The following is a 24,895-nucleotide window of genomic DNA, read 5'->3' on the forward strand; positions in this document are numbered from 1 at the left end:
CTTTGACAAAAATCTCCTCTCCTCAGATTCATATAAAATCATCTGACAAAAAGCTGAGACTAAAGACAGCTGCAGTAATTTAAAGCGAAGGTGAATTTACAGTAACAAAGCGGCGAACGTCGATGCGATGTTAAATATGTGCAATCATGTTCATCAACCGAGCTTATTAGATAATTATGAGCACATTAATAATCAACAGACAGAGACAACGCACATTTTAATTCTTAAATGTCCAGGGGGAAGTTAAATTTAAACATGTAGTCCGTGACTCATAAAAGATCTGTTTTTTCCCTTCTGCCAACAAACAAGCACACAAGCGAATGCAGTTTCATTATTGTTTTTACTCACTTTGAGCTGACAACTCGTCGAGCTTCCGTTTGATGAAAAATCAACAGGACCTGTAGAGATAAAATAAGATTGATGTGTAACAGTGTTTTTGGCAGGATTTCCAAATGCAGGAAATTTGACTAAACTTAAATAGTAGCGACTTAAAAAAGGATCAAACAGGTGCAATTTTTCTAAAGGAAAATGTTTGAACTAACAACAGAAACAGAAGGTATAATATTAGAGTGTATAAATATTTTCTTTATGATGTTTGCCACTTAGAGGATGCCGCAGCAAAAAGAATTTTCTGGCACAACTTCACCTGCTTCCAAGGTGCATGGAGAGGATAAAAGAATTCGCGTTTCGGCTTGTGGCCTTCATCAGGGTCCCTGATGAAGGCCACAAGCCGAAACGTTGGTCTATTATTAAAGTTGTTCATCTTCCCTCAAGTGTTGCTGGAGTTCCCACTTAGAGGATGCCTACAGCAAAAAGAACAGTTATTACTTAATCTGTTTGCTACATTTTGTAATACATTTGTTGCTACATTTAAATTATAAATGCACTGATTGTGTTTAACTGTGAGGATAAAGACTCCAGTGATTTATATATGAAGGCCGAGCTGAAGACAAAGATGACATTGATTTATTCCAGGACTTTATACCTGTTAAAGGACGGGGAGAAGAGAGGGGGTGGATAGAGATGGTTAACTTTCATTTCACATGGCAGTGAGAACAAGAAAATGATTTATCCCTGCCTTTTTTAATTAGTAACTCAGTCTCAGTCTGACTCAGTAAGGCATGTCATAATACATGTCGTATTTGTGAGACTTGCAAATGTACCGTAATAGGTCTCGTGTCTTCACAAACATCTCATCCACTGTAGCCGTTTCTCCACCAGCATCCCATTCATCCCAACTAAATGAGAACAAGAACAAAGGATTTTTGGGGTTCTTGCTGCTCTTCTTGCTCAGCGTGAAGCCTTATAATGCTAGGCTTGTACCATGTCCCAATTCAGAAATAGCTGCTTGTTATCATTCCTCTGATCTTCTGAGAACTGTTGCGCACGCTGATGGGACTACTTGGTAAGTCTGCAAAGAGTGTTGGAAAAAAAAAAACAGAGAGAGCTAATGATCTCAGGGACGATTTAGAGAGAGTGGACTGTGGATTCTTAGTTTCACGCGGATGAAACGGAGTTCACTGTTGTTCAAAAGCACTGTGTGTGTGTTGTGATGTGGCTCGGGTAGTGGGGAGCAACAGAACTATTTTTACACAGACCATGTGGATTGTGAGAACAACAAATATTTCCCATGTGCATGGCAGCTATTACAGTGTGACATGAATGACATTTTCAGCTTCCAACAAGCAGTGGACAAAAACACTCCGTCTCTTCAAGGTATGTATATCGCTGAACCTCATTTATAAGAAGAAATACTTAGAAAAGTACTTAAAGGAGTACTATAAGGAAACATCATGTGCACTCAGTAACTTTAAAACCACGCATTTCCAATCTCCACCAACATAAATAGAATATTAACCAAATTGCAAATATTTACAGCTGAGTTCAATGACATACAGACGGTCATCAGGGATTTCTCGTGACTTCCACACTAATACAGAAGGTCCTGAAAAATCTAATATAAAAACACTTGCTATAACACCATTGTAAACAAATTATTTCACAACAAGAAAAAACAATCTTATGATGCAGAAAAAAAAATACAATGGAGACTATATATATATATACACTTTACATTCTCTGTCTGTGATGCAGCAATGAGATTGTGAGTGTTTTAAGCAGTTGGGTAAAGCAACTTCTGAACTACCTGTTTTTCTTTTTTTTGCTGGGTTCAAATAATCCAATAAAAATGAACTGTATGAACCAGCACTAAAAGCTGGGGGGGGGGGTGTGTGTAACTGTAACTTTAATATTTCTAAGATAGAGAAATTGTTTTAAGGACTTGGTTGAAATGAGATTTCCATTTTTAAATTAAAGCAAAATCACTCCTAGATTTTTAATCAGTGGTTAAACCTGTTACAGCTAAAACCACCAAATACTAAAAGCAGTATTTCTCTTCCTTCTTTGGGCTGCATCTACAGAGTCCCCATAACATTTCAGAAGCAAAAACAGATGAAGCCCATATTTGTCTTCACAGCAAGGACAGGTGTTGTCCATCTTATCTTTATAAGTTCAGTTTTTTCATAGAGTATAAACAGAGTATCCCTGAGTGTAAACACTGAAGCCCAGTGACTAAGACAGCCACGTCTAAATCAAAACCCTCAAGCAATGCATTGCAAATTCAAAACCTTATAATGTGGAGGTCATTCGATATTCCTGATAGCTTCGTAAATGCAGAATAATAATATGCCCTTATTTTATTATTTTTGGTCTGTGTGACCCTTCTTTTAGCAGGTCAAACAAAGTCCAGACGTCAGTCCTGAGTAAAGATAAACAGCAGCTCCAAGGGAAAAATAGAGGCGGGCCGGATGGTAACTGTATACTTGTGACTGATTGGACAAGATAAGTCTTTAAAAACTCGGATTGTGTTGAAAACTCTTTTAGTAAATATTAGTCGATGAACAAGGATACATCTTTGCTGCCACCGATTTGAATAAGTCATGAGTGGATGTCCGTACTTTGAGAAGAAGCATTTGTGCGTTCATATTTTTAATCACACTTACACTCTTGGATTTTTATCCCCTTTTTTCACATACATGAAATAGAAACATGTTAGCTACATTTCTAATCCTGTTGATGGGAAAACAAGTAACCAGAGGTGTTCTCTTTGTACTGCAGGTTATTCAAAAATAAACCTCCCAATACTGAAGAAGATGAGGATGACTCCCAGGCAGGGGTCAACAAGGCCAGTAGAGGAGGAATTATCTATGGAGACTACCTGCAGGTACAAATCTATATTTGTACTGAAATTTGCATTTGTTGTTCAATGAAAGTTTTTAAATCAATTGATTTCTCTCTTTCCAACCCTCAGCTCGACAAAATACTCACAGCTCAGGTTCTGCAAAGTGAACTAAAAGCCAATAAGATCCATGATGAGCACCTCTTCATTGTCACCCATCAAGGTAAGTTGAGCTTCATTTTGTTTGAAATTATTTTTTTCTCATTTTCTCAAGAAAGCAAAATTGAATCCAGTCATAAATTTTACTTAAATGTTGATTTGATTGTAAATCATTCACCTTGTTTACAGACAGTTAGAGACAGGTGAAAAATGAAAATCAATTTTAAATTAAAGGGAGACTCTTTCACCCCTATAGTGAAGGATATGGAGGTTTTTGGTTGCATCCACTTAGTGTGAGAAGCCGCTGCACACTAATAGAAATAGTTCAACCTTTTTTTCCTTCATTTCTCTCTTTCTCCACCAGTGAATAGAAAAATGTAAAAGCCTTGACTGCTTACTGACCTTTGTCCTTACCTCAAAATAAAATACTTATATATATTAATGACGCTTAAAGATCTTTTTTTTTATTATTATTTTAGCCTATGAACTTTGGTTCAAACAGATTTTGTTTGAACTGGACTCTGTGCGAGAGATCTTCATCAGCGGTCATGTAAGTTATATTTCTGTGGTAACAGAAGGTTAAGCAATTGTAAATTCATAATTAAAACAGAGAAAAATGAAATGTATCTTGCACTGCTGCTACTATTTTTAGATGCACACTGCAAATGTTAAAGATTGAGTGCTGATAAGAAAAATGAAGTCAATAAGATGAAGGATTTAAAATGCATTTTAAAGAAAACCATCAGTGGAGAACGCTGTCACAATCACTCAGTGCCTCTGTTTAAAAAATTACATTCACTAGTCATACTAAATTTTGTGATCAGGTATTTACAGACTAATAGCAGAACAGCAGTTGTAATTTAACATCTTGCTTAGGTAGAAATATACATTATATGTTATACTTGTAAAAAATATTGTTGGAAATACAAAAAGAACTAGTTATTTAATTAGACTGTTTCCTGACCTACAAGCTTAAACATGATCAGCAATAATTCCCCTAACATTTGCTCTTCCTCTGAAGGTCCGAGACGAACGTAACATGCTCAAAGTCAACACTCGCATCCACAGGGTTGTGATGATCTTCAGACTGTTGGTTGACCAGTTTGCGGTTTTGGAAACAATGACAGCCTTGGACTTTTTTGACTTTAGGTAAACTCCTCTCCAAAAAGCAATATAACATGCACTCCTCCACAACGTTGCACTCTGGCTTAACTGTGTACATGCATGCTTATTTGTGTATACAGGGAATACCTGTCTCCAGCCTCTGGCTTCCAAAGCCTCCAGTTTCGGCTCTTGGAGAACAAAATTGGAGTTCCAGACAACCTGAGGGTTCCATACAACAGACGCCATTACAGGGACAACTTTAAAGGTCATGACAGTGAGATGCTGCTCTCCACTGAGCAGGAACCAACACTTTTAAAGTTAGTTGAGGTATGTTTTACAGCCACATACATGTGGAAGGGCTACCATTTTTGATTTAGTTAGTAAGTAATTAAAACACATGAATTTGTTGTTCTTTGTCCTGTTGGAGGACTGGTGGGCAATTAATTTTGCCAAGGTGCCACATGACAAACTGGGACTTTTGTAAAGGGCCAAACCAATAAACGGAACCCATTTCTGCTCAATATTAATTTTGTCTCTCTATAAGCTCCATGGTGTAGCCTTCTACGACAGTCCCAATTTCTCATGTGACCCTTTGGCGAAATTAATTGCTCACCCCTGTGCTAGAGCATACATGTGAGTATAAACCCTGGGCTGTTCTTTCAGGAGTGGCTGGAGAGAACTCCTGGATTGGAGGTGGATGGCTTCAATTTCTGGCAAAGGCTGGAAATCAATATACTTGATGGGTTAAATCAGGAGAAGGAGAAAATTGAGGTAAGAGATGGCTCCAGCTTTCAGAACAAACTTTTTTTCTTTTTCTTTTTTTGCTGTCCCTGGAGTACACCGATGACTGACACGGCTGTTTTTTTCCTCCCATATTTTCTTTTAAAGAAAATGCCTGATTCTGAAGAGAAAGAGGAACTGATGGCAGAGATGGTCAAACAGAGGGAGCTTTTCACATCTCTGTTTGACGAAAAGCGCCACGATCACCTTGTCAGCAAGGGTAAGTGTTTAATCAGATGCCATAATCACCGAGGCTTTATCATGTTTATTTACAGCCTCTATTTAACACAAAGTGAAGCTTATCTTGTGCAAGGTGTGGACTTTAAAATTGAAACTCTAGTTTACAAAAGGATGTAAACACCAACATTTCTTGTTACCTTGAAAATAAAAATGTTCCCTTTCGTTAACAAGGTGAGAGGAGACTCTCTTACAAGGCTCTGCAAGGTGCTCTGATGATATACTTCTACAGGTATGTTTAGTTTGTTTTAGAAGGTTTCCTCACCTTTAATGGTCTAGTGGTGACACTGTATGTTATATTTGCTTCCTATTCATAGTTTTAAGTTGTTAACACCTGGAGGCTGCAAACAGCTTCAGTGGAAAGTCTTGCACAAGAACGCCTCAGTGCTAGTCCCTGAGGCAAGGGTACTCATTTGTTCTTCCCACATAAATTTTCCATATCACAAGCCCCTTTGTGAAACCTGCCTGAAAATGTAAGCTTTATTAAAAGGTGTGGTAACCGGCTTTTTTTTTTCTTTCAAATGGTTGCGGTAAGGACACATTGTCACTTGAGATTTACTGAGTCTATGCAAAAGTCAACAGAGGTAACTGAAGTTAGTGGAAGGTGATAACAGATGCAAAATTTAATACGGTAACTTACTGGTGGTAGTGAACAGGTGATAGTTGTGCTCATGTTATAGCTGATATGTAGAGAAAATAGTTTGGTTTTTTTACATTATAATCTGTGAAACATAAAATCTTCTTTTTTTTACCTTTAAGGGAGGAGCCAAGGTTCCAGGTTCCCTTCCAGCTGCTCACATCCCTCATGGATATCGACACCCTCATGACGAAATGGAGATGTAAGTGCCGAGGCATCACCATTGCTTGCTACGTGTAAACAGAGTAAGAAAGTTTGAGGGGAAAGGAAAGTATATTTGTTTTCTACAGTGCGTTGTTTTTATTTTTTGCCCAAGGGCAGAACTGGACTAACAAAGACGCCTACAAAGTTACTAAACTTTAAAGTTAGATTTGAACCCAAGAGGCAGAAGAACCTTATAACATCCTCCATGCCCGCTGATCAATACAACCTATCGCCAATGGACAAAATAACAATGGCTATTCCTGGATGTTTTCTCCCCTACTTTTTTGTAGACAATCATGTGTGCATGGTTCACCGGATGATTGGCAGCAAAGCTGGCACAGGGGGGTCGTCTGGCTACCACTATCTAAGATCAACTGTCAGGTATTGTATGATGTAAAATAATGTTATGATTAGACATTTATTTTCACACAGCAAGTATCCAAAACACTTCAGAGTTAATTTAGATAAAGACAGCACAGTGCTACTCTGCTTATCTTAATTAACTTGTCATGTAGCAGTTCCTTCTGTAATGCACAGTGACAATATATTTAAAGTTCAAAGAAACAACACAAGAGTAAAATAAAATGTGAACCACAGTTTATTTTTTGCTTCTCAGAAGACGAAATTCAGCACATACTAAATAAATCATTCTATATTTGATCTTTTTAATTAGTGACCGATACAAAGTTTTTGTGGACCTTTTCAACCTGGCAACATTCCTGGTGCCTCGCCACTGGGTACCCAAGCTGAATCCCAACATTCACACTTTTTTGTACACGGCTGAGTGCTGCGACAGCTCCTACTGCAGCAGTGACGACTCGGATTAGAGTGCATCTCACTCGTCTGTCCAGGCCTTTTCACTTAAACAGATCTCCCAGCAGCGGATTATTTAGTTCAATGAGAGGTGAAAATCAGGTCAAAGAAATACATTTTGTTGATGTTCATGAGAAACAATGCATGGCATCTTGTCAGTGTACCTTTAAAGAACTCATACACTGAAATATGAAGTGCATGTGTTTTCATGAATGGAGGCAATTCAACATATGGCCAGTTTTATCAAACACTATATATTATTAAGAAGGATTTCAAATCTAGGTGAGATGAAATTCGAGGTCATGTGGTATTTTAATTTGACATTAGGTGAACTGGATGTTGGAGTGAAGAATAACGCAGACGGGTTGATTTGAAGGCGTGATGTCTTTACATGGCATCACACATAAATGCACAAAAACAGTAAACGTAACAAAGTAACTACGTTTGTACATATTAATGCTTAGCAAACAAGAGAAAATCAAGATAAATTATGCTGCAGGCTTATGATGCAATGTCTGACAGATAATAAATCAAATATTTAAACAGCCAAATTAAGACTATTTTACTTTAATCTTGACAGTGAGCCACAAAGTACTGCAGATGGCTCCTTGATAAGAGGTGCTCAGATGTTTCCTCAATAAATTTATGTAAATTGGCTGAGATTGACCTGAAAGCAAACAGATCAGTGAGAGCAGTGATCAAACTGTGAGTGCAAGGACAACGCTGGTGGCGATGATGAGTTTTTACAAAAATGGATCATCTTTCATCTCAGCACAGTGATGGTGTCATGGAGGGAGCCATTTCAGACTACTCAGATGTGTCTTGAGTGCATAAAGGTGTACAGCAAATGATGAACCAATGAACCAAACACATCAACGTCTAAAACAAAACCATTTGCACAGAATAAATATGAACCATAAAATTGTACATAATGTTGTTGTTGTTTTTGTAAAGTTTTAAATTAATTTTGTCATGTATTTATGCACTGATTAATGAAATATCTTTATAGCCAAACGTATGACTCATAACCTATGACATATATCTGTATGTATTTAATAAGATGTGTTTTATATGATGGAACAATTCATGTTATTGTATTTTTGCAGTGATGTGTTTTATTGTTCTATTAAAATTCAACACTTGCCAACAGTATGAAGTATTTTATTTGGTACTTTATTAATAAAGTATTTTATAAAAGTATTTTATTTTATTTTAAAGTGGTACTCGAAAGCAAACAGATGAATGATTTGAATTTTGGCACTGGTAAACACACACACACACACACACACACACACACACACACACACACACACACACACACACACGTCAAAGAAAAACAGGTGCCACTGAATCTGCAATGCCTGCAAAAAGAAAAAGAAAATAGAGAAATACTGTTATTCCCCAAGGGGATTCTGGACACTTCAGTGCACCCATCTTAAGCTGAAAGATCATATAAACATAAAATGTCAAGATCAAAGGTCAAACTCACCACAAACGTTACCACCTATTTTTATATAAACATAGCCCTCATTTCCCCATCTTGTTCCCCAGGAGTTCTGCACAATCCAGTACGGAATGTCCCCTGAAAGACAACATGCATTTAAGACTGAATTATTTACTAGGTAAAAAACATCTACTTGTGTTTAGTATGTGTGCTGCACCCATATTAGACTGTTACATAATCACTCCAATGCTTGCGTAATACCTAGAAAACAGAAGTGTTTGAAATAATTGATGTTAATAAATGTAAAGTATTTTTGTCTAAACTATGCCCATAAATAAAGTATGAGATAGCTGCTACCACACAGCTGTAACCAAACTAGTGTTTAGCCTCTAATATTCATAAGTGTCCACTTTCTGGATCTCAAAAGAAGTAGATAAGCATCGAACTAAACAGAACATCTGGTACATCACGTCAACATGAGTATACAAATTGTTAATGATTACACTTTCAGCTAACCTTTGATCACTGCATGCTAAGAGAACAGGGCATTAGGGTACAAGGTGAAATAGCAAAATACTTAATGATACACTGTAAATAAGGCAATTTTAAAAAGAAAACTCAAACTCTGCTTTAATCTCGTAAATTGCTTGCAACTAGACAAGCAGGAGTTGTAAAAGAGTTGAGATGAAATAAGGAACTTTGGTTCTTAGGACCTTGAGAAATGAAAACATTTTAATTTTTATTTAGGCTTCAGATCTGACATGTAAAACTTTTTCCTCCTGCTGGCTCATATTTCTCTTGAAATAAAAATTTTATTTTTAAGGATTCGAAATAAGCTAAAAACTCTGATCAAATGCAGGTTTAAACTGCTTTCACAGTGGATTACAAACCTCTAAAAATCGAAAATTGTGTTAGCTCAAATAAATTATAAAGTCTTATTTTTTAAACTATTCAAAATACTTTGTCTCACTTAAATGTGACATGTGGTAGTATTTACCGGTAGTGTCATAGCCGACAATCAGAATAGCATGGGTGGACCATTGGCTGGAGCAGTGGTATTGGATGATGCCTCCCAGGTAATCTTGCCAGCTTACAGCATCCACAATAGCAACCAAAGGGCCATATTGTACTAGCTGACCCATCATTGCCTTCTCTTGACCACTAGGAAAAAAAAACAAAACACAGCACAACGTGTTCTTATAATTACGTTACTACTCTAATGTAAAGTCAGGCAGTTAAATGTTGTACAAGAATATTTAGCTAATCAACTTCAATTATCAGTACATCAGTTTTGTTTGATTTTTACTAAATGTGGTGCATTTTCTCCCGTCAGTTTGTTGCTCAAAAACTGGCCTCTTCAGTTACACTCTCTGTCCTTCCACAAGATGATTCCCGCTGGGGTTATGTCACGCTGTACTCTGCCAGCCTTACTACATATGGTGAAGCCCCTGTTTGTGCCAAATCTATACCGAAGAAAGTCAGAATAAAGTCATTTGGGTTTATGGTGAGGTTGTGTTAAAACTTTATGGTGTTTTGCAGCAGTAAAAATCTGGTTTAACCATGAGATTAGCCGTCTCTGTGACCTCCCCAAGTCTCCACCCTGCAGAAACATCCAATTCCAGCAGCTTGATAAACTCCGTGACCTAACGTTGAGACCCCTCAGAAGACACATACAGGTCTAAGGACAATGTTTAGACTGGATCAGTAAATTGTGGATGAGAGAACATGAGGAATTTAAGTAACATTGTGTTGATATGCAATAAATCTCAATATCAGCACTTCACTTTCAAGTTCTGTTTAGGAAGGCAAAGTGGCTTTATTTACATGGCACACTTCAAACAGAGGGAAGTTAAACTGCTTTACACGGACAAAGGGAAGCATCAAAACTGTCATTCAAAAACAGTGAGCCACAATAAACTATAAATATAAGAGCACGGAATGACAGGTAAGTATGCAAAAGGAAATAAAATGCATCCAAAGAAAATAAAATATGAACATAACAGTCCGCTATGAATAAATCTACATTGCAGTTATGCTATTAGAAGCTGACCTGAAAACAACAACTATAAAACACAGAAACAATCCATCACAGACAAGGGAGAACAAGTGAGTTTTTGGGTTAAATCTGAAAGTGGCTAGATTGGCGTGCATGATATATCATCAGGAAGGAAGTTGTTTCCATCTGTATGCAGCACACTAGCAGAAGGCAGCCTAACCTAGTTTGATTCTAAGTGATTTATAAACCAGCAACAGAACTTGAAAGTGTCCGATTTAAGAATATCACCTTAAATTCTAACCTCTTGTTACAATTCTGGCAGCAGCGACTCTGAGAGGCCCGAGGCTGTCTGACAGGCTTTGGTGAAAACAAGAAATATTTATGATATAGAAATGAAGTATCACTGAGTTTCTGCAAACCTTTGTGAATTCCAAACCTTGGTCGTCAGTATACAGAGTGAGAATCTCCTGGCTATGGCATTCATCATGTATTTAACTTTTGTCAGGTAGCAGCTGGGGTGGCTGACTATTTTACTTTTGAGTCGTTAACACAAATTTCAACTCCACTAAAAAAGATGAATGTGAAAAAGATGTTTGTTGTTGTTTGTTTTTTAAAGCACTTCATGGAGTGTGCATGTAGTTGAAATAATCAGTTGAGTTTATGAACTTCTCTGATAAATGCCTCCATATTAAAGTAGAATGAACAACATGTTGGTAAAATCCCATTACAAAAATGCTGATTGTTTTATTTGTTTCCAAAATGGATTTGGTCCATGTGTACATTTTTCATAGCTGGGTGTCCAACCCGATTACTGAGTTTAGAAAAGCAGTATATTTTTGAATCGCTCTTGAGTTAAAGAAGCAAAATCAACCACATTCAGAGTCTGAGGTCTAGTCGCTATTTCTCCCTGTAGTCTTTTACTTCCATTACTACTTTAAGTCCTTAAACTGCTGTGTGAAGATAAGAGGTTATCTAGGCCATCTCACAGAGATCCAGGGTCCTGCAGCAGCAGTACAAATCTATTCTCAAGTTTAACTCTCCTTTCTCCAGCTTCCCATGGCTGTATCCTACAAAGCACAGGTTGATGAGGCACTCTGCCTCCATGGTATTGAAGGCCAGTTGATGGTACTGCAAATCTCAGCTCACTTGTCCCCCCATTTCCCTGACAAGTGATTTGTAGTTCTTTTACTTTGCACCAAGAGAGTTGCTACTACTTGCAGAATTATTGCCAGGCAGACAGTACTCCTGTTTCTTACTAGTCGTGGTTGTGATAATTTGCTGTGTGTTAGCACAGTAAATTATCACTACCAAGACTCTTTTCCAATATATGGAGTATATGATAAATGAGGTTTGTACCATTCAAGGTCATGGTTGCATACTGATACTGTAATAAAAAATATTAGAAGAAACATGGCTGCCCTCCATGTTTTTAACAAATTCATTCATGTTTGGCAGAAAAACATCAAGAAAACAACAGTTAATAAATTAAAATGTATACTATTGTTTAAAAGATTGCACATAAATAAATAATAATAAACAATAAACATCATCTTAGGTTACTTGGATGCTCAGTTAAATCTGCTCTAACAGTGGGTTCAGAGCCTAGCTATGAAAGTATTATACTGAGAAGGCAAAATAACAATAACAACAGAAGGCATTACATATGCACGAAGCAAAGTCCCTGTTCTGTTCAATTTGAAGTAAAAACAATCAGATTCACCTTTGGGCCAAAAGAACTGACCCGGAGTTAAGAACCTCTGTGCTAGTGAGCTATCAATGTCTGTGTTGACAGAGTAAACACTGTGATTGCACAGAACCAATCCCACGCCCATTTCTCCGTCCTTGGTACTTTATGAAACCCACATTAAAGTTGCATGTTATTCTCCTTAAATTTATGAAGTTAATATTTAACTTTTATTCCTTGTAGAAAACTTGATAAAAAAATAAAGTCTCACCTGAAGTCATGTGTTGTAAAGTTCTTTACGGCAACACCGCCATGTGACTGGGAGAAAAAATGGCAGATATCTGTTTTGGCCTTATAGGGATACTCAGACTGACTCACCAACTTCATTCTGGTCTGCAAAGCAAAAAATGAACATTAGTACACAGCATGTCTGTTTTATTTCATTTTTCTTAATGTGTATGTCTAAACAATGTTACACAGATTTTATAGATGCTAAAGTTTTAAATCGTGTGATTCTACAGTGATGTGCAAAGGTTTTAAGCCACCCACTCATTTCCTTAAATTTTGCTAGGAAAATTGGGAAGCAGGTGCAGCAATTTACTGAAACATGCAAGGATATATGGGAATATAGTATATATATATATGCTCTGTCAAGGTGACTGCTTGACAGAGGCTCTCTGGAGGCCAGTCCATTGACTGATAGTGTTTTGACAAGATCCCCAACACCAGTGGCTGAAATGCAGCCCCAAACCACGACAGAGCCTCCACCATGTTTTACTAATCACTGTGGTACCTCTCCTCACTTCCTCCAAACCAAATATGTCACATCTGAATTCATCACTCCACCTGTTGCCACAGATTTTCAGTTCAGTTCTTGTTTAAGCTGACATACTTCAGTCTTTTCTCAAGGTTCAAGGTTCTTTATTTGTCACATGCATAGTTATACAAGTATAACACACAGTGAAATGTAGCCTGACACGCTCCTCGACATGTGCAAAAAAATTGGGGGAGGGGGTGTAGAGGAAGAACATTATATATATATATAGTATATACACTGGGTGAATGTGCAGTAGTAGCAGCAAGCAGGTGAATTCTGTACATTAATATGAATAGACATCTGACTATTTTACAGGATAGACAATATAAACATATTTAAAATTAAAGGAATTGAAATGTACATTGTGCCTTGGTTTAGTGTCTGGAAGAGTCCTGTCTCAGTCAATTATAGATGATGTGAGAGGGCGGGTGTGTGTGTTTAGGGCACGGATGGCTTGGGGATAGAAGCTCCTCTTGAGTCTCTCTGTCCTTGCCCGGATGATGCGGAACCTTCTACCAGATTGGAACAGTTTGTTGCCAGGATGGGACGGGTCCGTCAGTATCTGCGCTGCTCTAGTCCGGCATCTCCTGGTGTAGGTGTCCTGAAGCGGGGGGAGAGCAATCCTGCAGCAGCGTTCTGCTGTACGGATCACTCTCTGGAGAGCTTTTTGGTCCATCACACAGCTGTTCCCAAACCACGATGTCATGTTCTGTGTGAGGATGCTCTCCACAGCGCCTGTATAGAAGATCCTGAGGATCTTTGGAGAGACCATCTTACCATCTCACTCTCTTCCTTTCTTAAAAATGGCTTCTTGACAGCCACCTATCCACTGAGAACATTTCTCATGAGGCTTCAGTGAACAGCAGAAGGATCATCTGAAGGGCAGGTGCATCTCTCAGGTCCTCTGTCAGCTTTTTGCTCGATTTTTACCCATTTAAGGACATGACTTTCAGATAATGTTCATTTGCTGTAGATAGATTTTTTAAGGACTGTCATTTCTTCTTTTGTACTCCACATGTCCAGTTTCCTCACTTTTTTGGTTTTTGGCTAAATTTTCTTTATACATCACCTTGGTGCAAAAATATATTGTATGCCTGTAAAACTTATCATTGGCATTTTACATATATTCAACTAAACAGGAAACAGGAACAAAGTATTGTTGAATTACTGTTCAAGACACTTACAAAATATTAGAAAGTTTGGCACCTTGGAAGCAAAGAACAGAAAAATGAGAGGTGGCCTCAGACTTTTAGACAGTACCATATTTTCAATTTCTCCTGTTGCCTTAGTGATACAGAAATGTTAATTGCAACCTTGGTCATTTCAGGTATTATAAGCTAAGATTCTGGAAGCATCTTTTTTAAGACCTAAAAATCTGTTAACGTTGTGTGACTATCAGCATACCTGTTTTAACCAGTTCAGAGCCCGAGTTGTGGAGCCTCCATTACAGCCTGCGTTTTGGTAGGAGCAGTCAACAACCTGCTGCACACTGAGCTGCTCCAGCTGTGAGCCTCCTATGGCATGGACAGACTGTATGGCACCAACCACACTAAAAGCCCAACAGCTCCCACACTGTGAAGGTAAAATTACAGAAATGAGACAAAAGAGAAAAGAAAAAATCTCGCAAGCATTATTTAGATCCAGCTCCTGACCTAGAATCTATTCACACTGTACCATCCTAAGGAGCTATTTCTTATTTATTTCTGGAAATGAACTACCTATGCATATCTGTCTATATAATCCTACTATAATAATCATCTAAAAAGGCCTCTGCCAGTGTTATAAGACTGACACAAGATTTTAGACGGTTTAATCAAGTATCTTCAGTTTCTAAATGCTCTACGCGGTACGTGATAATGTGACTGTGACCGATTGTTTTCTGCTGCCATCTACTGACAGAAAAACCACAGGTATGCACACGCTTCAGAAAAATGTGAATATCTGCTTCAGTTAAAGGTCTTAATTTAAGGTTTTATGTCTATGGCTTATTTATTGTATTCAGACTGCAAAATAATTTCTCATATTTTATATCTGATATAGATTAAAAAATGCTTTCCTGAAACAAGTATTGCTTTTTTGCTGGTACATACACTAGTTCATCATGTGAGGGATTCTTCTGTGTGTTTTGTTTTTTTGCTTAATATTTGCACGAGCAAATATTATTCTCCAAACGGCATCCTAATATTGCATGCTCAGTTCACTTACTTGGCATAAATGTATTCCCATAGATGTAATGAAAAACTGAGCTCTCTGTTAAAATCCAATTTTTGCTGCTCAATATGGTTTCACGGCTTAAAATCAATGCTGAAAGCAAAATCAGTCAATATTGCCTGGTCTCAACATAAGTATGTGCTGAGTATACACAATATTAGGGCCATCTGCTTTTAAAGTGATCAAATGTTCTCAAGACACAAACATGGAATCAAGAAAGGTAAAAAAAAAAATGGATCAAGAAGCATTAACAAGATGTGAGTGGTTTGATATATCGGGTCTGTGTGCATCCTACAGCAGTTTATATTCTGTCTCACCATCTATGTACTATAAAAACTCAGCAGGTCCACAGGCAGAGCTAGAGAAAAAAAAAATCTGACCGGTAAAACCGCAGCAGAGGAGAGTGGTAGGTGAGAGTGGTCATTTAGTGCATCTCCCTGGAGTGCGAAACTTTACCTGAATAGAGCAAAGTAAAATATATGATCATGATGGCATTCAGCTGAACCGGTTATGTCTCTCCCTTAGGACAACAGTTTTACAGCAATATCATCATCCCCTATGGCAAATTGACTGAGTAAAGAGATAAAGGACAAAAAGAGCAAAAAGTGTATCTTCAGCAGGGACAAGCAACAACTCAGTCTCACTAACCCTCTCCCTTCTGTACCCCCAGGTCCATTCTGCTCCCTGAGCAACAGCTCCAGAGGTTTAGTTTGTCATTGCTCCTTTGCTCTTCCACTACCATTACCGAGGTCGCCTTTGAGTCAAATATGCCTTTTCCTCTCTGGTACTTCATATTAAATGCTTCACATTTGAAGAGCGTTCCCAATGTACTCATCTGGGAAAAAAAAGTCTCTTTCCACTCACCTTAATTCTCACTTTGAGACATGTGACAACAAGAATGTTAGACTTTTTTTAAATGAAAAAAAATGTCTGCATAAATTCTTAAATATTCTATATTTCAAAGCTACCACATTTCAGCTTGGATGATTAGGCATTCGAGATTACTAAAAAGAGTTTCAAATTTTGATTGTCCAGAACACGGGAAAGAGTTTGGTGCCGAGAGATGGCAAAAGAGTTTCTGGGTCTTGTTTACATACGCTTTCTCTATAGATGAAAAATAATTTTTAACTTGAATCTGTTGATGAAGGGATACACTGGGTTCAGTGACGACGATTTTCAGAGTCCTCTCTGAGCCCATGCAATGATCTTCAGTACAAAATCTCAGTTGTCCCTCACATAGATGTATATGATGAAATCCCTACATTCTTTTTCTGTTAAGAAATGTTATTCTTACACTTACAATACCAGCCACACATTCTCATGTCAACATTTGATACGTTTTGTCTTCTCTGTGTTATTTTCAATTAGATGCTTTTAAATTCAATTCAATTCGATTTTATTTATATAGCATCAAATCACAACAACAGTTGCCTCAAGGTGCTTATGATCAACTAAAACCACTTAAAATTGCTTTTATTTTACAATTTTCACATCTTTTTTCACTTTGGTGGGGAAAAAAATAATAAATTACAATAAAAAATGTTTAAAAAGTGTTAAATGTATATTCACCCTTAAAACTGAAGCACTGAAATCTCTTGCACAGGGCATCATAAATTTTCACCTACTTAAAAGTGAAAAGCAAAGAATCACCTGACAAGTATCTACATCATAATTTTGACTGTGTTACTGGTGAAGACTTGCATTCATTATCAAAGCCTGTGTAGTATTTGGTATTCTGTACCTGTTTGTTGATTGATTGCTTTATTCATAAATAATGAAAAGGCATGACTTTATATGTCCAATTATGTCTCTGCATCTAAAGCATCTCCAGCTAACCTCCCACATGTACAGTATACCTACAGTATCATGTGTAAAACTTACTGCTTGCTGGTCCTGGACTGGTGCCACGGCTGCCTTGTCCCTCCAGTCAAATTTGTCTGGGAGCTCCTTTACACTCAGTCCAGAGAAGAGAGGAGCTCTCTCATAGACTGCTCCCAGGTACAGATCTGTGGATAAAAGATACAGTTCAAAGTCATTCTTTTTTTATACAAACACAAGTGTAAACTATGATTCTGCAGACTCAGCCTAGTTTAACAAAAGGCAGGACAGAAATATAAATTAATAAAATGTCCAAAGGATTCACTAAACATACCTCTATGTCAAAATATCAACCTACCTCTGAATTCCTCCTGTGAAAGGTCAGAGAATTGGTTGATGCCATACTTGGCAGACTGTGTTTCTGTGGAAAATGAGTTCAGATAGGTGTGCCGTATTGTAGCTCTCTGCAATTACACAAATGAAACGGTACAATGATATTAAATGGGAGGGGGGAAAAGGACAGAAAAACATAACAGTAAACTCTGGTCTTTAAAATAAGTTGTTCATGTAGATGTTCAATACTTTTGATAGAAAGGGTAATGAAAATAATCTACATTTATGTATTTGAAACCTCTCAAAACTTTTCTTATCCAACTCTGACTAAGAAAACACACAATTGTTAATATAAAAGCCAAAAAAAACCTCTAAGCATGTTATGCTGACAGATGTTAAAACATATTAAGCAGCTTATAAAAGATATGTTGCTAATCATATCAATATACACAGTATAAAACTGTGGCGACCAGTTGGGAAATAAGGAAGCAGTAAGAGTGAAAGACTAAATTCAATGTTCTTGATCGCACAGCTGCTTTTATTTCATACGACTTCAGCTATTAAGCTGCAACTTTATGTTCACCTCCCTCATGTTACTCGGAACACCAGTGTTAACTATTGTTCCAATGTTGTAGTACAATTTTCACTTAATCTCAGTTTATGCCAGTATTTGTATGCTTTTTATATTTATATCTATATTTAATGTAACACTCAACAAAATTTTCCAAAATAATTTTCCGTATTTCCTTCTTCTACGTGAGTGGGCGTGGTCTAACAAGAAGTACTCCCCCAGTTTGTTTTCAGTTTTCCGTCTGAGCACTTCACACTTGCTAAGTGTGACACTTAAGAATTCTTCTACGCCTCCCTCACTTTACATACCTGAAAACTGAGATGACGGCGACTAAATTCCTCGCTGCTTACATTATACGTGCGGTGAAACTGCTTTCTGTATGCCCCGAAATCAGCGGCAGAGCCGTTTAACTGAGTCCCAATTTCACTTGAGTTCACATTTTGGCAAAACACAGGAGAGACAATTAATCCGAGAGCGACCACAGCGGGTATGAACACCTGACAAGCCCTCATTTGACGAACAAATGTCAGCTGAGAAACATCCACACAGGGAAGCGCAAGCGTTTTGATGTTCGCGGAAAAGGGTGAAGATTTGTCGCGCATGCGTTGTAATCAAGAGGCGTTCCCTTGGAAACGAAAGAAAGTTTACTACGACGAGCGCTGGTTGATAAAAAAATTTGCATGCAAAAAATGTAAACTATTTAAAACGCACATAAAGTATTTTAGGTGTGTGTGTGTGTGTGTGTGTGTGTGTGTGTGTGTGCTGAAATGAAGTTTAATTATTCACATCAGTTTTATCTAGATTCAAATGATCGTTTATTCAACTGACTGCAAGACAATTAAACACATGTTCAGCCAAACTAAACCAGAATTTAAGCCCCTATATTTAGTTCAACTCGTGCAAAAAGACATTTTAATGAAAAATATGAATTAAATACTGCCACGACTTACATTTTTTGGGGACAATTACATCACCTCTGCAATTAAAACAAGTTTGTAAGTTTGAAATTTATATAACTTGAGCCCACCCACATCCAAACATAGTGTACACTTACATTTCAGTTGTTGCAATCAGGCACAGTAGCAGCTGCAGAGAATTTTTTCCAGCCCGTGCTTTGTCAGGACCAGCCAACTAGTCAGTGCACTGGGAGGAAAAAGCAGGCTACTCTTATGCTTTTTGTAGTGGCATCTGATCCTGCGTTCATCATAACCAAAGCTCTTCTGTATCGTGCCAGAGGAAATGTCAGACCATACAGAGGAATTCACCAACAAGCCCTTCGCAGCCCAGTTGTCCAATGTTTACCTCAGCATCTTGGCACTGTTCTGCTTTAAGCTTTTTGTTAAGATCTCTCTTAACTTGCTGACATACTTCTACATTGTCCGTGGGAATCGCAAAGAGGCTGCCAGGATATCAGCAGAGTTCTATGATTATGGTCAACAACACAGTGAGTACTCTGAGACAGGTCGTTTTAAAAAGCACTAACACTTGATTTGTTATTAATTTGGTTACTTTGTTTAATAAAATATATCTGTACGATGATGGCAAACACAGCTTAAATGTAACCACAATATAAATAAATTATGGTTACAAACACCCTGCAATGCATTTAACCCCAACTGTAAAAGGTCAGAGGTCAAATGTAAATGTTTTCTTTAGAATCCTACAGAAGCCTTCCATGCACACAGACACACACACACACACACACACAATTTCAGTGTTTACAAATGAGCTATAAATACTGCATTGCTAATCCAATGAGTATAAAAGCCATTAATTGTGTTCACATTAATACATACTAGAAATATCATTGATAGCCCACTTTTCTTTCATTAGCTTAATAGCTACTTAGAAATCCTGAACTGTACATTCAATATTAAATGAAGACACTGTTGGCCCGGCAGCTCTTTCTCTCTAATGTATTAATAGAACGCAGTCATGATATCCCCTCCCCCAGCCGCATCCTGCCCTAGTTTCCATTCCCAGCTATGCAGTGCACACTTTCACACAGCCACCAAAACAACACTCCACATTCTCAGGAACAGGCGGTTCGAAGGCACATTCTGAGGGAAGACAGACACGACAACAAAATAATCTGTAGCTATCATCCAAAGGGCTGTTTAATCTAAAGTGTACCCACTCCATGGAATACTAATTGACCAAGCTCAGGGTATTTGTCACGGTCCCGTAGAGATGGTCTTTCTTGTTCTGAGAAATCTGTTTGATGTCTCTAGCTGGTCCTGTCTGTATTTCAGATTTTAATGTCAGTCAGGGAAAATAAGGTGCATGAATAAAAAAGCATGATTTAATAGAAAACATTGGGTGGATTATTGTATAATTTATAAAGAATATGGATGAAAGGATGGATGAAGATGATGACGATGAGAACGTGTGGAATGCATCAGCTGTTATTCTGGACATTGACTCAGGTGTGCCTGAAGACATTTCTTCTTTTTTCTGGAGTTCCTTCTTTTTTATTAAAAGGGCACAGCCAGTTTGGCAGGTTTACTTTCATTTGTCATGTGAATGGAGTGTGATAGTGCAGAGTTTAATGCATCAGGAATTTTCAAGCGCTGTTAAGTCACATAACCATATGCTGCTGGGTGCATTAACTCTTGGAAGATGAAAGGTAAAACGTGACTTGAGAGGTTAAAACACCTACTTGCTATGTTTAGATGTGTGGCAGGAGAATGCATATTTGAAGCTTACTCTGTACTGTTGATTTTATTTTTATTTCTCTGGATGAGAGAATTAAGTAAATAATAATACATTTAAGTGTTGAATACTGAATTGAATACTGGATTCATATTCCTGTCACAGGATCTTGGGCAGACCGCTCACCCCTCCACGATGCTGCAAGTCAGGGCCGCCTCCTGGCCTTGAGGACCCTCATTTTACAGGTGAAGAAAAACACAATTCCCTTGGAGGCAGGCGGGTAATGTGTAACCTCTCATCTGCAAACATGAATCCTGTTGTAACCATCTCTTCCACAAGCCAGTTTGGTTCAGTAACTTTGTAGATTTATCCACACCTTGATAAAGAGATCAAGGTGTGGATAAAACTCTGGAGACTGCTATAAAGTTATCTGTAAGACTTGTATAAAATTATTACCTGGGTCAAGATTACAATATAGCATATGCTTGGTATGCTTGTAGCAGCAATATTTTTTAATGAGAATAACACAGTATACACCTACCAGATAAATTATTGATAACTATTTCCATATTTCACTACGTAGTTCTAGCTTTCCATGCGGCATAAAAATGCTAATAATGTTAGTGATCCAACAGGGAAGATACTGTTTCACGCTATCTGTCAATTATAAGAGTTGATGTATCAGTGCATATTAAAAAAATATATATATATATATAAGTATAAAGCTGTTCCTTACAAGGCAGCACAGTGGTGCAATAGTAGGCATTGTTTCCTCAAAGCAAGAAGGTCCTAATCCCCTGACCAGCTGGGACTTTTCTGAGTGGAATTTGTATGTTATCTCTTTTGCCTGTGGTTCTCTATGGGCACTCTGGCTTCCTCCCATAGTCCAAAGACATGCGTGATAGGTTAAGTGGTAATTCTAAATTGGCTATAAGTGTGGATGTGAGCATGAGTGTTTGTCTGGCTCACTGGGTGAGCCCTGATACAGACTGGTCACCTGTCCAGTTTTACCCTTCAAGCTTAAGACCAGTGGGATTATCTCCAGCCCCATCACGACCCTGAACTAAATAAGCCGATAAAAATGGATGCATGGTTCTGAACAGCTCCACAAATCTTGTAAATACCACCTAAAATGAATTAAAAAAAACACGACATAACACACACTCTGTCATTATTTTCATGATAAAAAATTGAGCCAAAGTGCAGAAACAATTATGTACACCCTAAATGCATTAGGGTAAAAGCATCTGAGTAACTGATCATCAGCAAGTGTAACCACTGATATAAGAGCAGACATTTTGGCACTTGCTGGTCTGGAGCGTGCAGGTGTGTGTCAATGTTTAGCACATTGCCAACGAATAAGGAAAAACTAGGCGATTATCTTAAAGAAGCAATTGTTGCTGCTGATCTGTTTGGGAAGACCAAATCATTCTACAGTGAGAAAGATTATTCACAAGTGGAAAACATTCAAGACAGTTGCCAAATTCATCTCTGCAATGCCCAGAGACACTGCCAAAAACCCAAAAGCTACATCTCATTATAGTACAATTAGGAAAAGACTGAACTAATATGGTTTGTTTGGAAGGGTTGCCAGTAGAAAGCCTGTTCTCTCTAAAACGAACATGGCAGCACCTGGAACCAATGTCCTAAGTGGAGATGTTTGGCCATTATTCACAGTGCCACATCTGGCAAAACAGAAACACAACATATCAGCACAATCACTTCATAGTGACAGTAATTGTTCATAGTAACTGTCAAGCTCAGTGGTGGAGGGGTGATGATTTGAGCTTCTTCTGCAATCACACATCCTGGGCCCCTAGCAGTCACTGAGCTAACCATGAACACCATTCAACACCATTCTACAGTTAAAGATGAGGCTATCTGTTAGAGCTTAGCTGAAATTTGGTCACAGACTAGAACATCATCACAAGAGCAAACCTACAACAGAATGGCTGAAAAAGAAAAGACCCAAGGTGTTGCAGTGGGACAGTCAAAGTCCAGATCAACCTCTTAGCTAACATGCTGTGGTGAGACCTTGAGGAAGCTGTGGATAAATCCCCACAAACCCTGTTTTAAAGAACAATGTCAGAGTAAAGTTTGTTCTACAAGCTATTGAATCATGGAGTGTACTTAATTTTTCACATAGTGCTAGGATTTTGGCCTAGTTTTTGGAAAATAAACAATGGCATGGTATGATATATCATGTATTGTACAGTAGTTCAAAGGCCTTATTTACCCAAAGATTTTCTTTTTAATTCATGGCCCAAACCCCTGGAATTGTAAGAGATTGTACTTTCTATTCACTGCCCTATTTGACACTTTAAACCTGTACATACTTAACAACAGTTCATAAATTTCAATATACAGGCTAGCTAAATGCCAACAACACAAAATGTAAATACTCAAACTTGTACTATGGGTTACAATAACCACATGGTTTTAAAATGAATGTGATTTTTGTAGTTTTTATGGCATATACATGCCCCTTATGTATAGTGTGTGAGGGGAGTTTGACCATGGAACTATTATTTGAGCATATGCTAAGGAAAGAATCATCACAAACAAAAACAAGTACAATACTAATACAAATGCATTAAAAGTGAAATCTCCACTTGCATTTCCAGCTGCTCACAGAGTGTGCTACAAAAAAGCCTGTGACTTCAGCTACAGAGGAAACAATGCTTTGCTCTAGTCAGACAAATTCATAACAAAGTAGGACAATTATTACAGGATTTCAGATGGTAATTTATTAGCTCTTTACTGGCTTTCAGTTGGATTTAATTGGTTTAATTAGCAGGCTTGTTAATCTCTGCTGTTGAAATCATCACAGTTTGAAAATCGCTAAGAACCCTGACTGAAGAGAATGTCTGTGTTTTGTGAGAGGAGATAAACTTTATTAATGTTCTTGTTCATTTATGAGTTAATGTCCCATAAATATCCATGCCCACTAAATATTTGTGGCTATTTGATTCTGTTTCCAGGGTCACAATGTAAATGTTCTGACTATAGACCATGTAACACCCCTGCATGAGGCCTGTCTTGGAGACCATGTTGCCTGTGCCAGAGCACTCATTGATGCAGGAGCAAATGTAAGTCTTATAGTGGCCTGGTGACTCTTTAATGTTGCCATGTTGCACAGGTCAAATTAAATTTCCATGGCTGGGAAAATCTGGGTAAGGGTAACAAATGAGCAATGTCCTGTTTCAGTCACTGCAGAGCTATTAAGTTGTTGTTGTTCCCTTTCAACTGTACCCCCAGGCTGTTACTATTAGTCAACTTGCATGATTAAATAAGGCCTAAAAATAAGAATAAAAGCAAAATGTGTTCACAGGTCAATGCTTCTACAATTGATGGAGTCACCGCTCTGTTCAATGCCTGTACAGTGGGCAGTGTGGCATGCACGGAAATCCTTCTGGAAAATGGAGCAAAACCCCAGAGTCTTGTATATCAACCTTCTCCGATACACGAAGCAACCAGCAAAGGTATGTCATGGCCAACGATTTTACAAAAATTCATAAACTCTGATTATTTTCAGTATTTTTTGTGATTCAAGTTAGTGTTACATGATTATGCATGTCATACTGTGTGGGTGTATGTGAAACACAATGGAAAGATATTCCCTTGCAAAAAGAGACTATTCTACATGGACCATTTACTTCAAAGTGAGCCGGTGTTAGAGGACCAGTCCTAAGAGACTTAAGCTTGTGAGAGCCGGCTTTTGCTGATGAGAGTCATTATTTTTGACTAACGGTATAATCAGAGCACTGCAATCAGAAAATAACCCAACATTATCGCAGTTCCCCTCACTGCAGATTACGCTTGACTTTCGACCTGATTTTGTGTCCTTTACTGTGCTATAAGCACGTTCTTACTTGCACTATGATAAACAGCTTTAGTTATAAATCCAACAGGGCCTGAGCAGACAGCTTGGAGAATTATTTTGCATTGTCACTTACTGATTACTGACTTCACGCTTCATTACTTCCAGGTCATTACGGTTGTGTAGAGGCTCTGGTGACTTGGGGGGCAGATGTGGACATGGACATTCCTCACCTGGGCACAGCACTATATACAGCCTGCGTCTGCCAAGAGCTCGAATGTGCCAGGAAACTCCTGAGGGAAGGTCAGTTCGTAGAACTGTGTCGATGTTTACAGAAAAGTCCTATGTGAACATATGGACTTAAGCGCAAAGATTAGAAACACAAAAACAAACTGATATATAATAAATATATGCATGCTCAGAGGATTTTAGAGGCC

The 24,895-nt window shown here is 38.0% G+C and overlaps 3 protein-coding genes across 5 annotated transcripts in view; 2 read left to right on the forward strand and 1 right to left on the reverse strand.

Moving 5' to 3' along the window:
- The first annotated feature begins 2,871 nt into the window (after positions 1-2,871).
- On the forward strand, positions 2,872-8,261 carry tdo2a (tryptophan 2,3-dioxygenase a). The gene is made up of 12 exons (XM_005919418.2): positions 2,872-2,974; positions 3,118-3,223; positions 3,311-3,401; positions 3,817-3,887; positions 4,359-4,486; positions 4,582-4,768; positions 5,105-5,212; positions 5,330-5,441; positions 5,633-5,690; positions 6,218-6,297; positions 6,590-6,680; positions 6,973-8,261. Exons 1-12 carry the CDS (start codon positions 2,940-2,942, stop codon positions 7,124-7,126), a joined length of 1,221 nt encoding a protein of 406 aa, XP_005919480.1. The 5' UTR covers positions 2,872-2,939; the 3' UTR covers positions 7,127-8,261.
- Positions 8,262-8,358: 97 nt separating this feature from the next.
- On the reverse strand, positions 8,359-18,624 carry ctso (cathepsin O). The gene is made up of 8 exons (XM_042219465.1): positions 18,295-18,624; positions 17,441-17,546; positions 17,146-17,270; positions 14,458-14,625; positions 12,508-12,629; positions 9,554-9,717; positions 8,602-8,694; positions 8,359-8,473 (listed from the first exon to the last, which is right to left on the reverse strand). Exons 1-8 carry the CDS (start codon positions 18,586-18,588, stop codon positions 8,439-8,441), a joined length of 1,107 nt encoding a protein of 368 aa, XP_042075399.1. The 5' UTR covers positions 18,589-18,624; the 3' UTR covers positions 8,359-8,438.
- Positions 18,625-18,759: 135 nt separating this feature from the next.
- The window catches only part of asb5a (ankyrin repeat and SOCS box containing 5a), a 7,545-nt gene continuing 1,409 nt past the window's right edge, over positions 18,760-24,895 (forward strand). The window contains exons 1-5 of one of the 3 annotated variants that reach the window (XM_014332750.2): positions 18,761-19,430; positions 20,804-20,883; positions 23,620-23,727; positions 23,970-24,120; positions 24,627-24,761. In XM_014332750.2, the coding sequence (XP_014188236.1) occupies positions 19,226-19,430; positions 20,804-20,883; positions 23,620-23,727; positions 23,970-24,120; positions 24,627-24,761 (679 nt within the window). In that variant the 5' untranslated portion in view covers positions 18,761-19,225. The other 2 variants (XM_014332751.2, XM_042219466.1) reach the window with 2 other exon arrangements.

The sequence above is a fragment of the Haplochromis burtoni genome, unplaced genomic scaffold (genome assembly GCF_018398535.1).
Source record: "Haplochromis burtoni strain Fernald_Lab_line unplaced genomic scaffold, NCSU_Asbu1 Contig_33, whole genome shotgun sequence".
NCBI classification, from domain to species: domain Eukaryota; kingdom Metazoa; phylum Chordata; class Actinopteri; order Cichliformes; family Cichlidae; genus Haplochromis; species Haplochromis burtoni.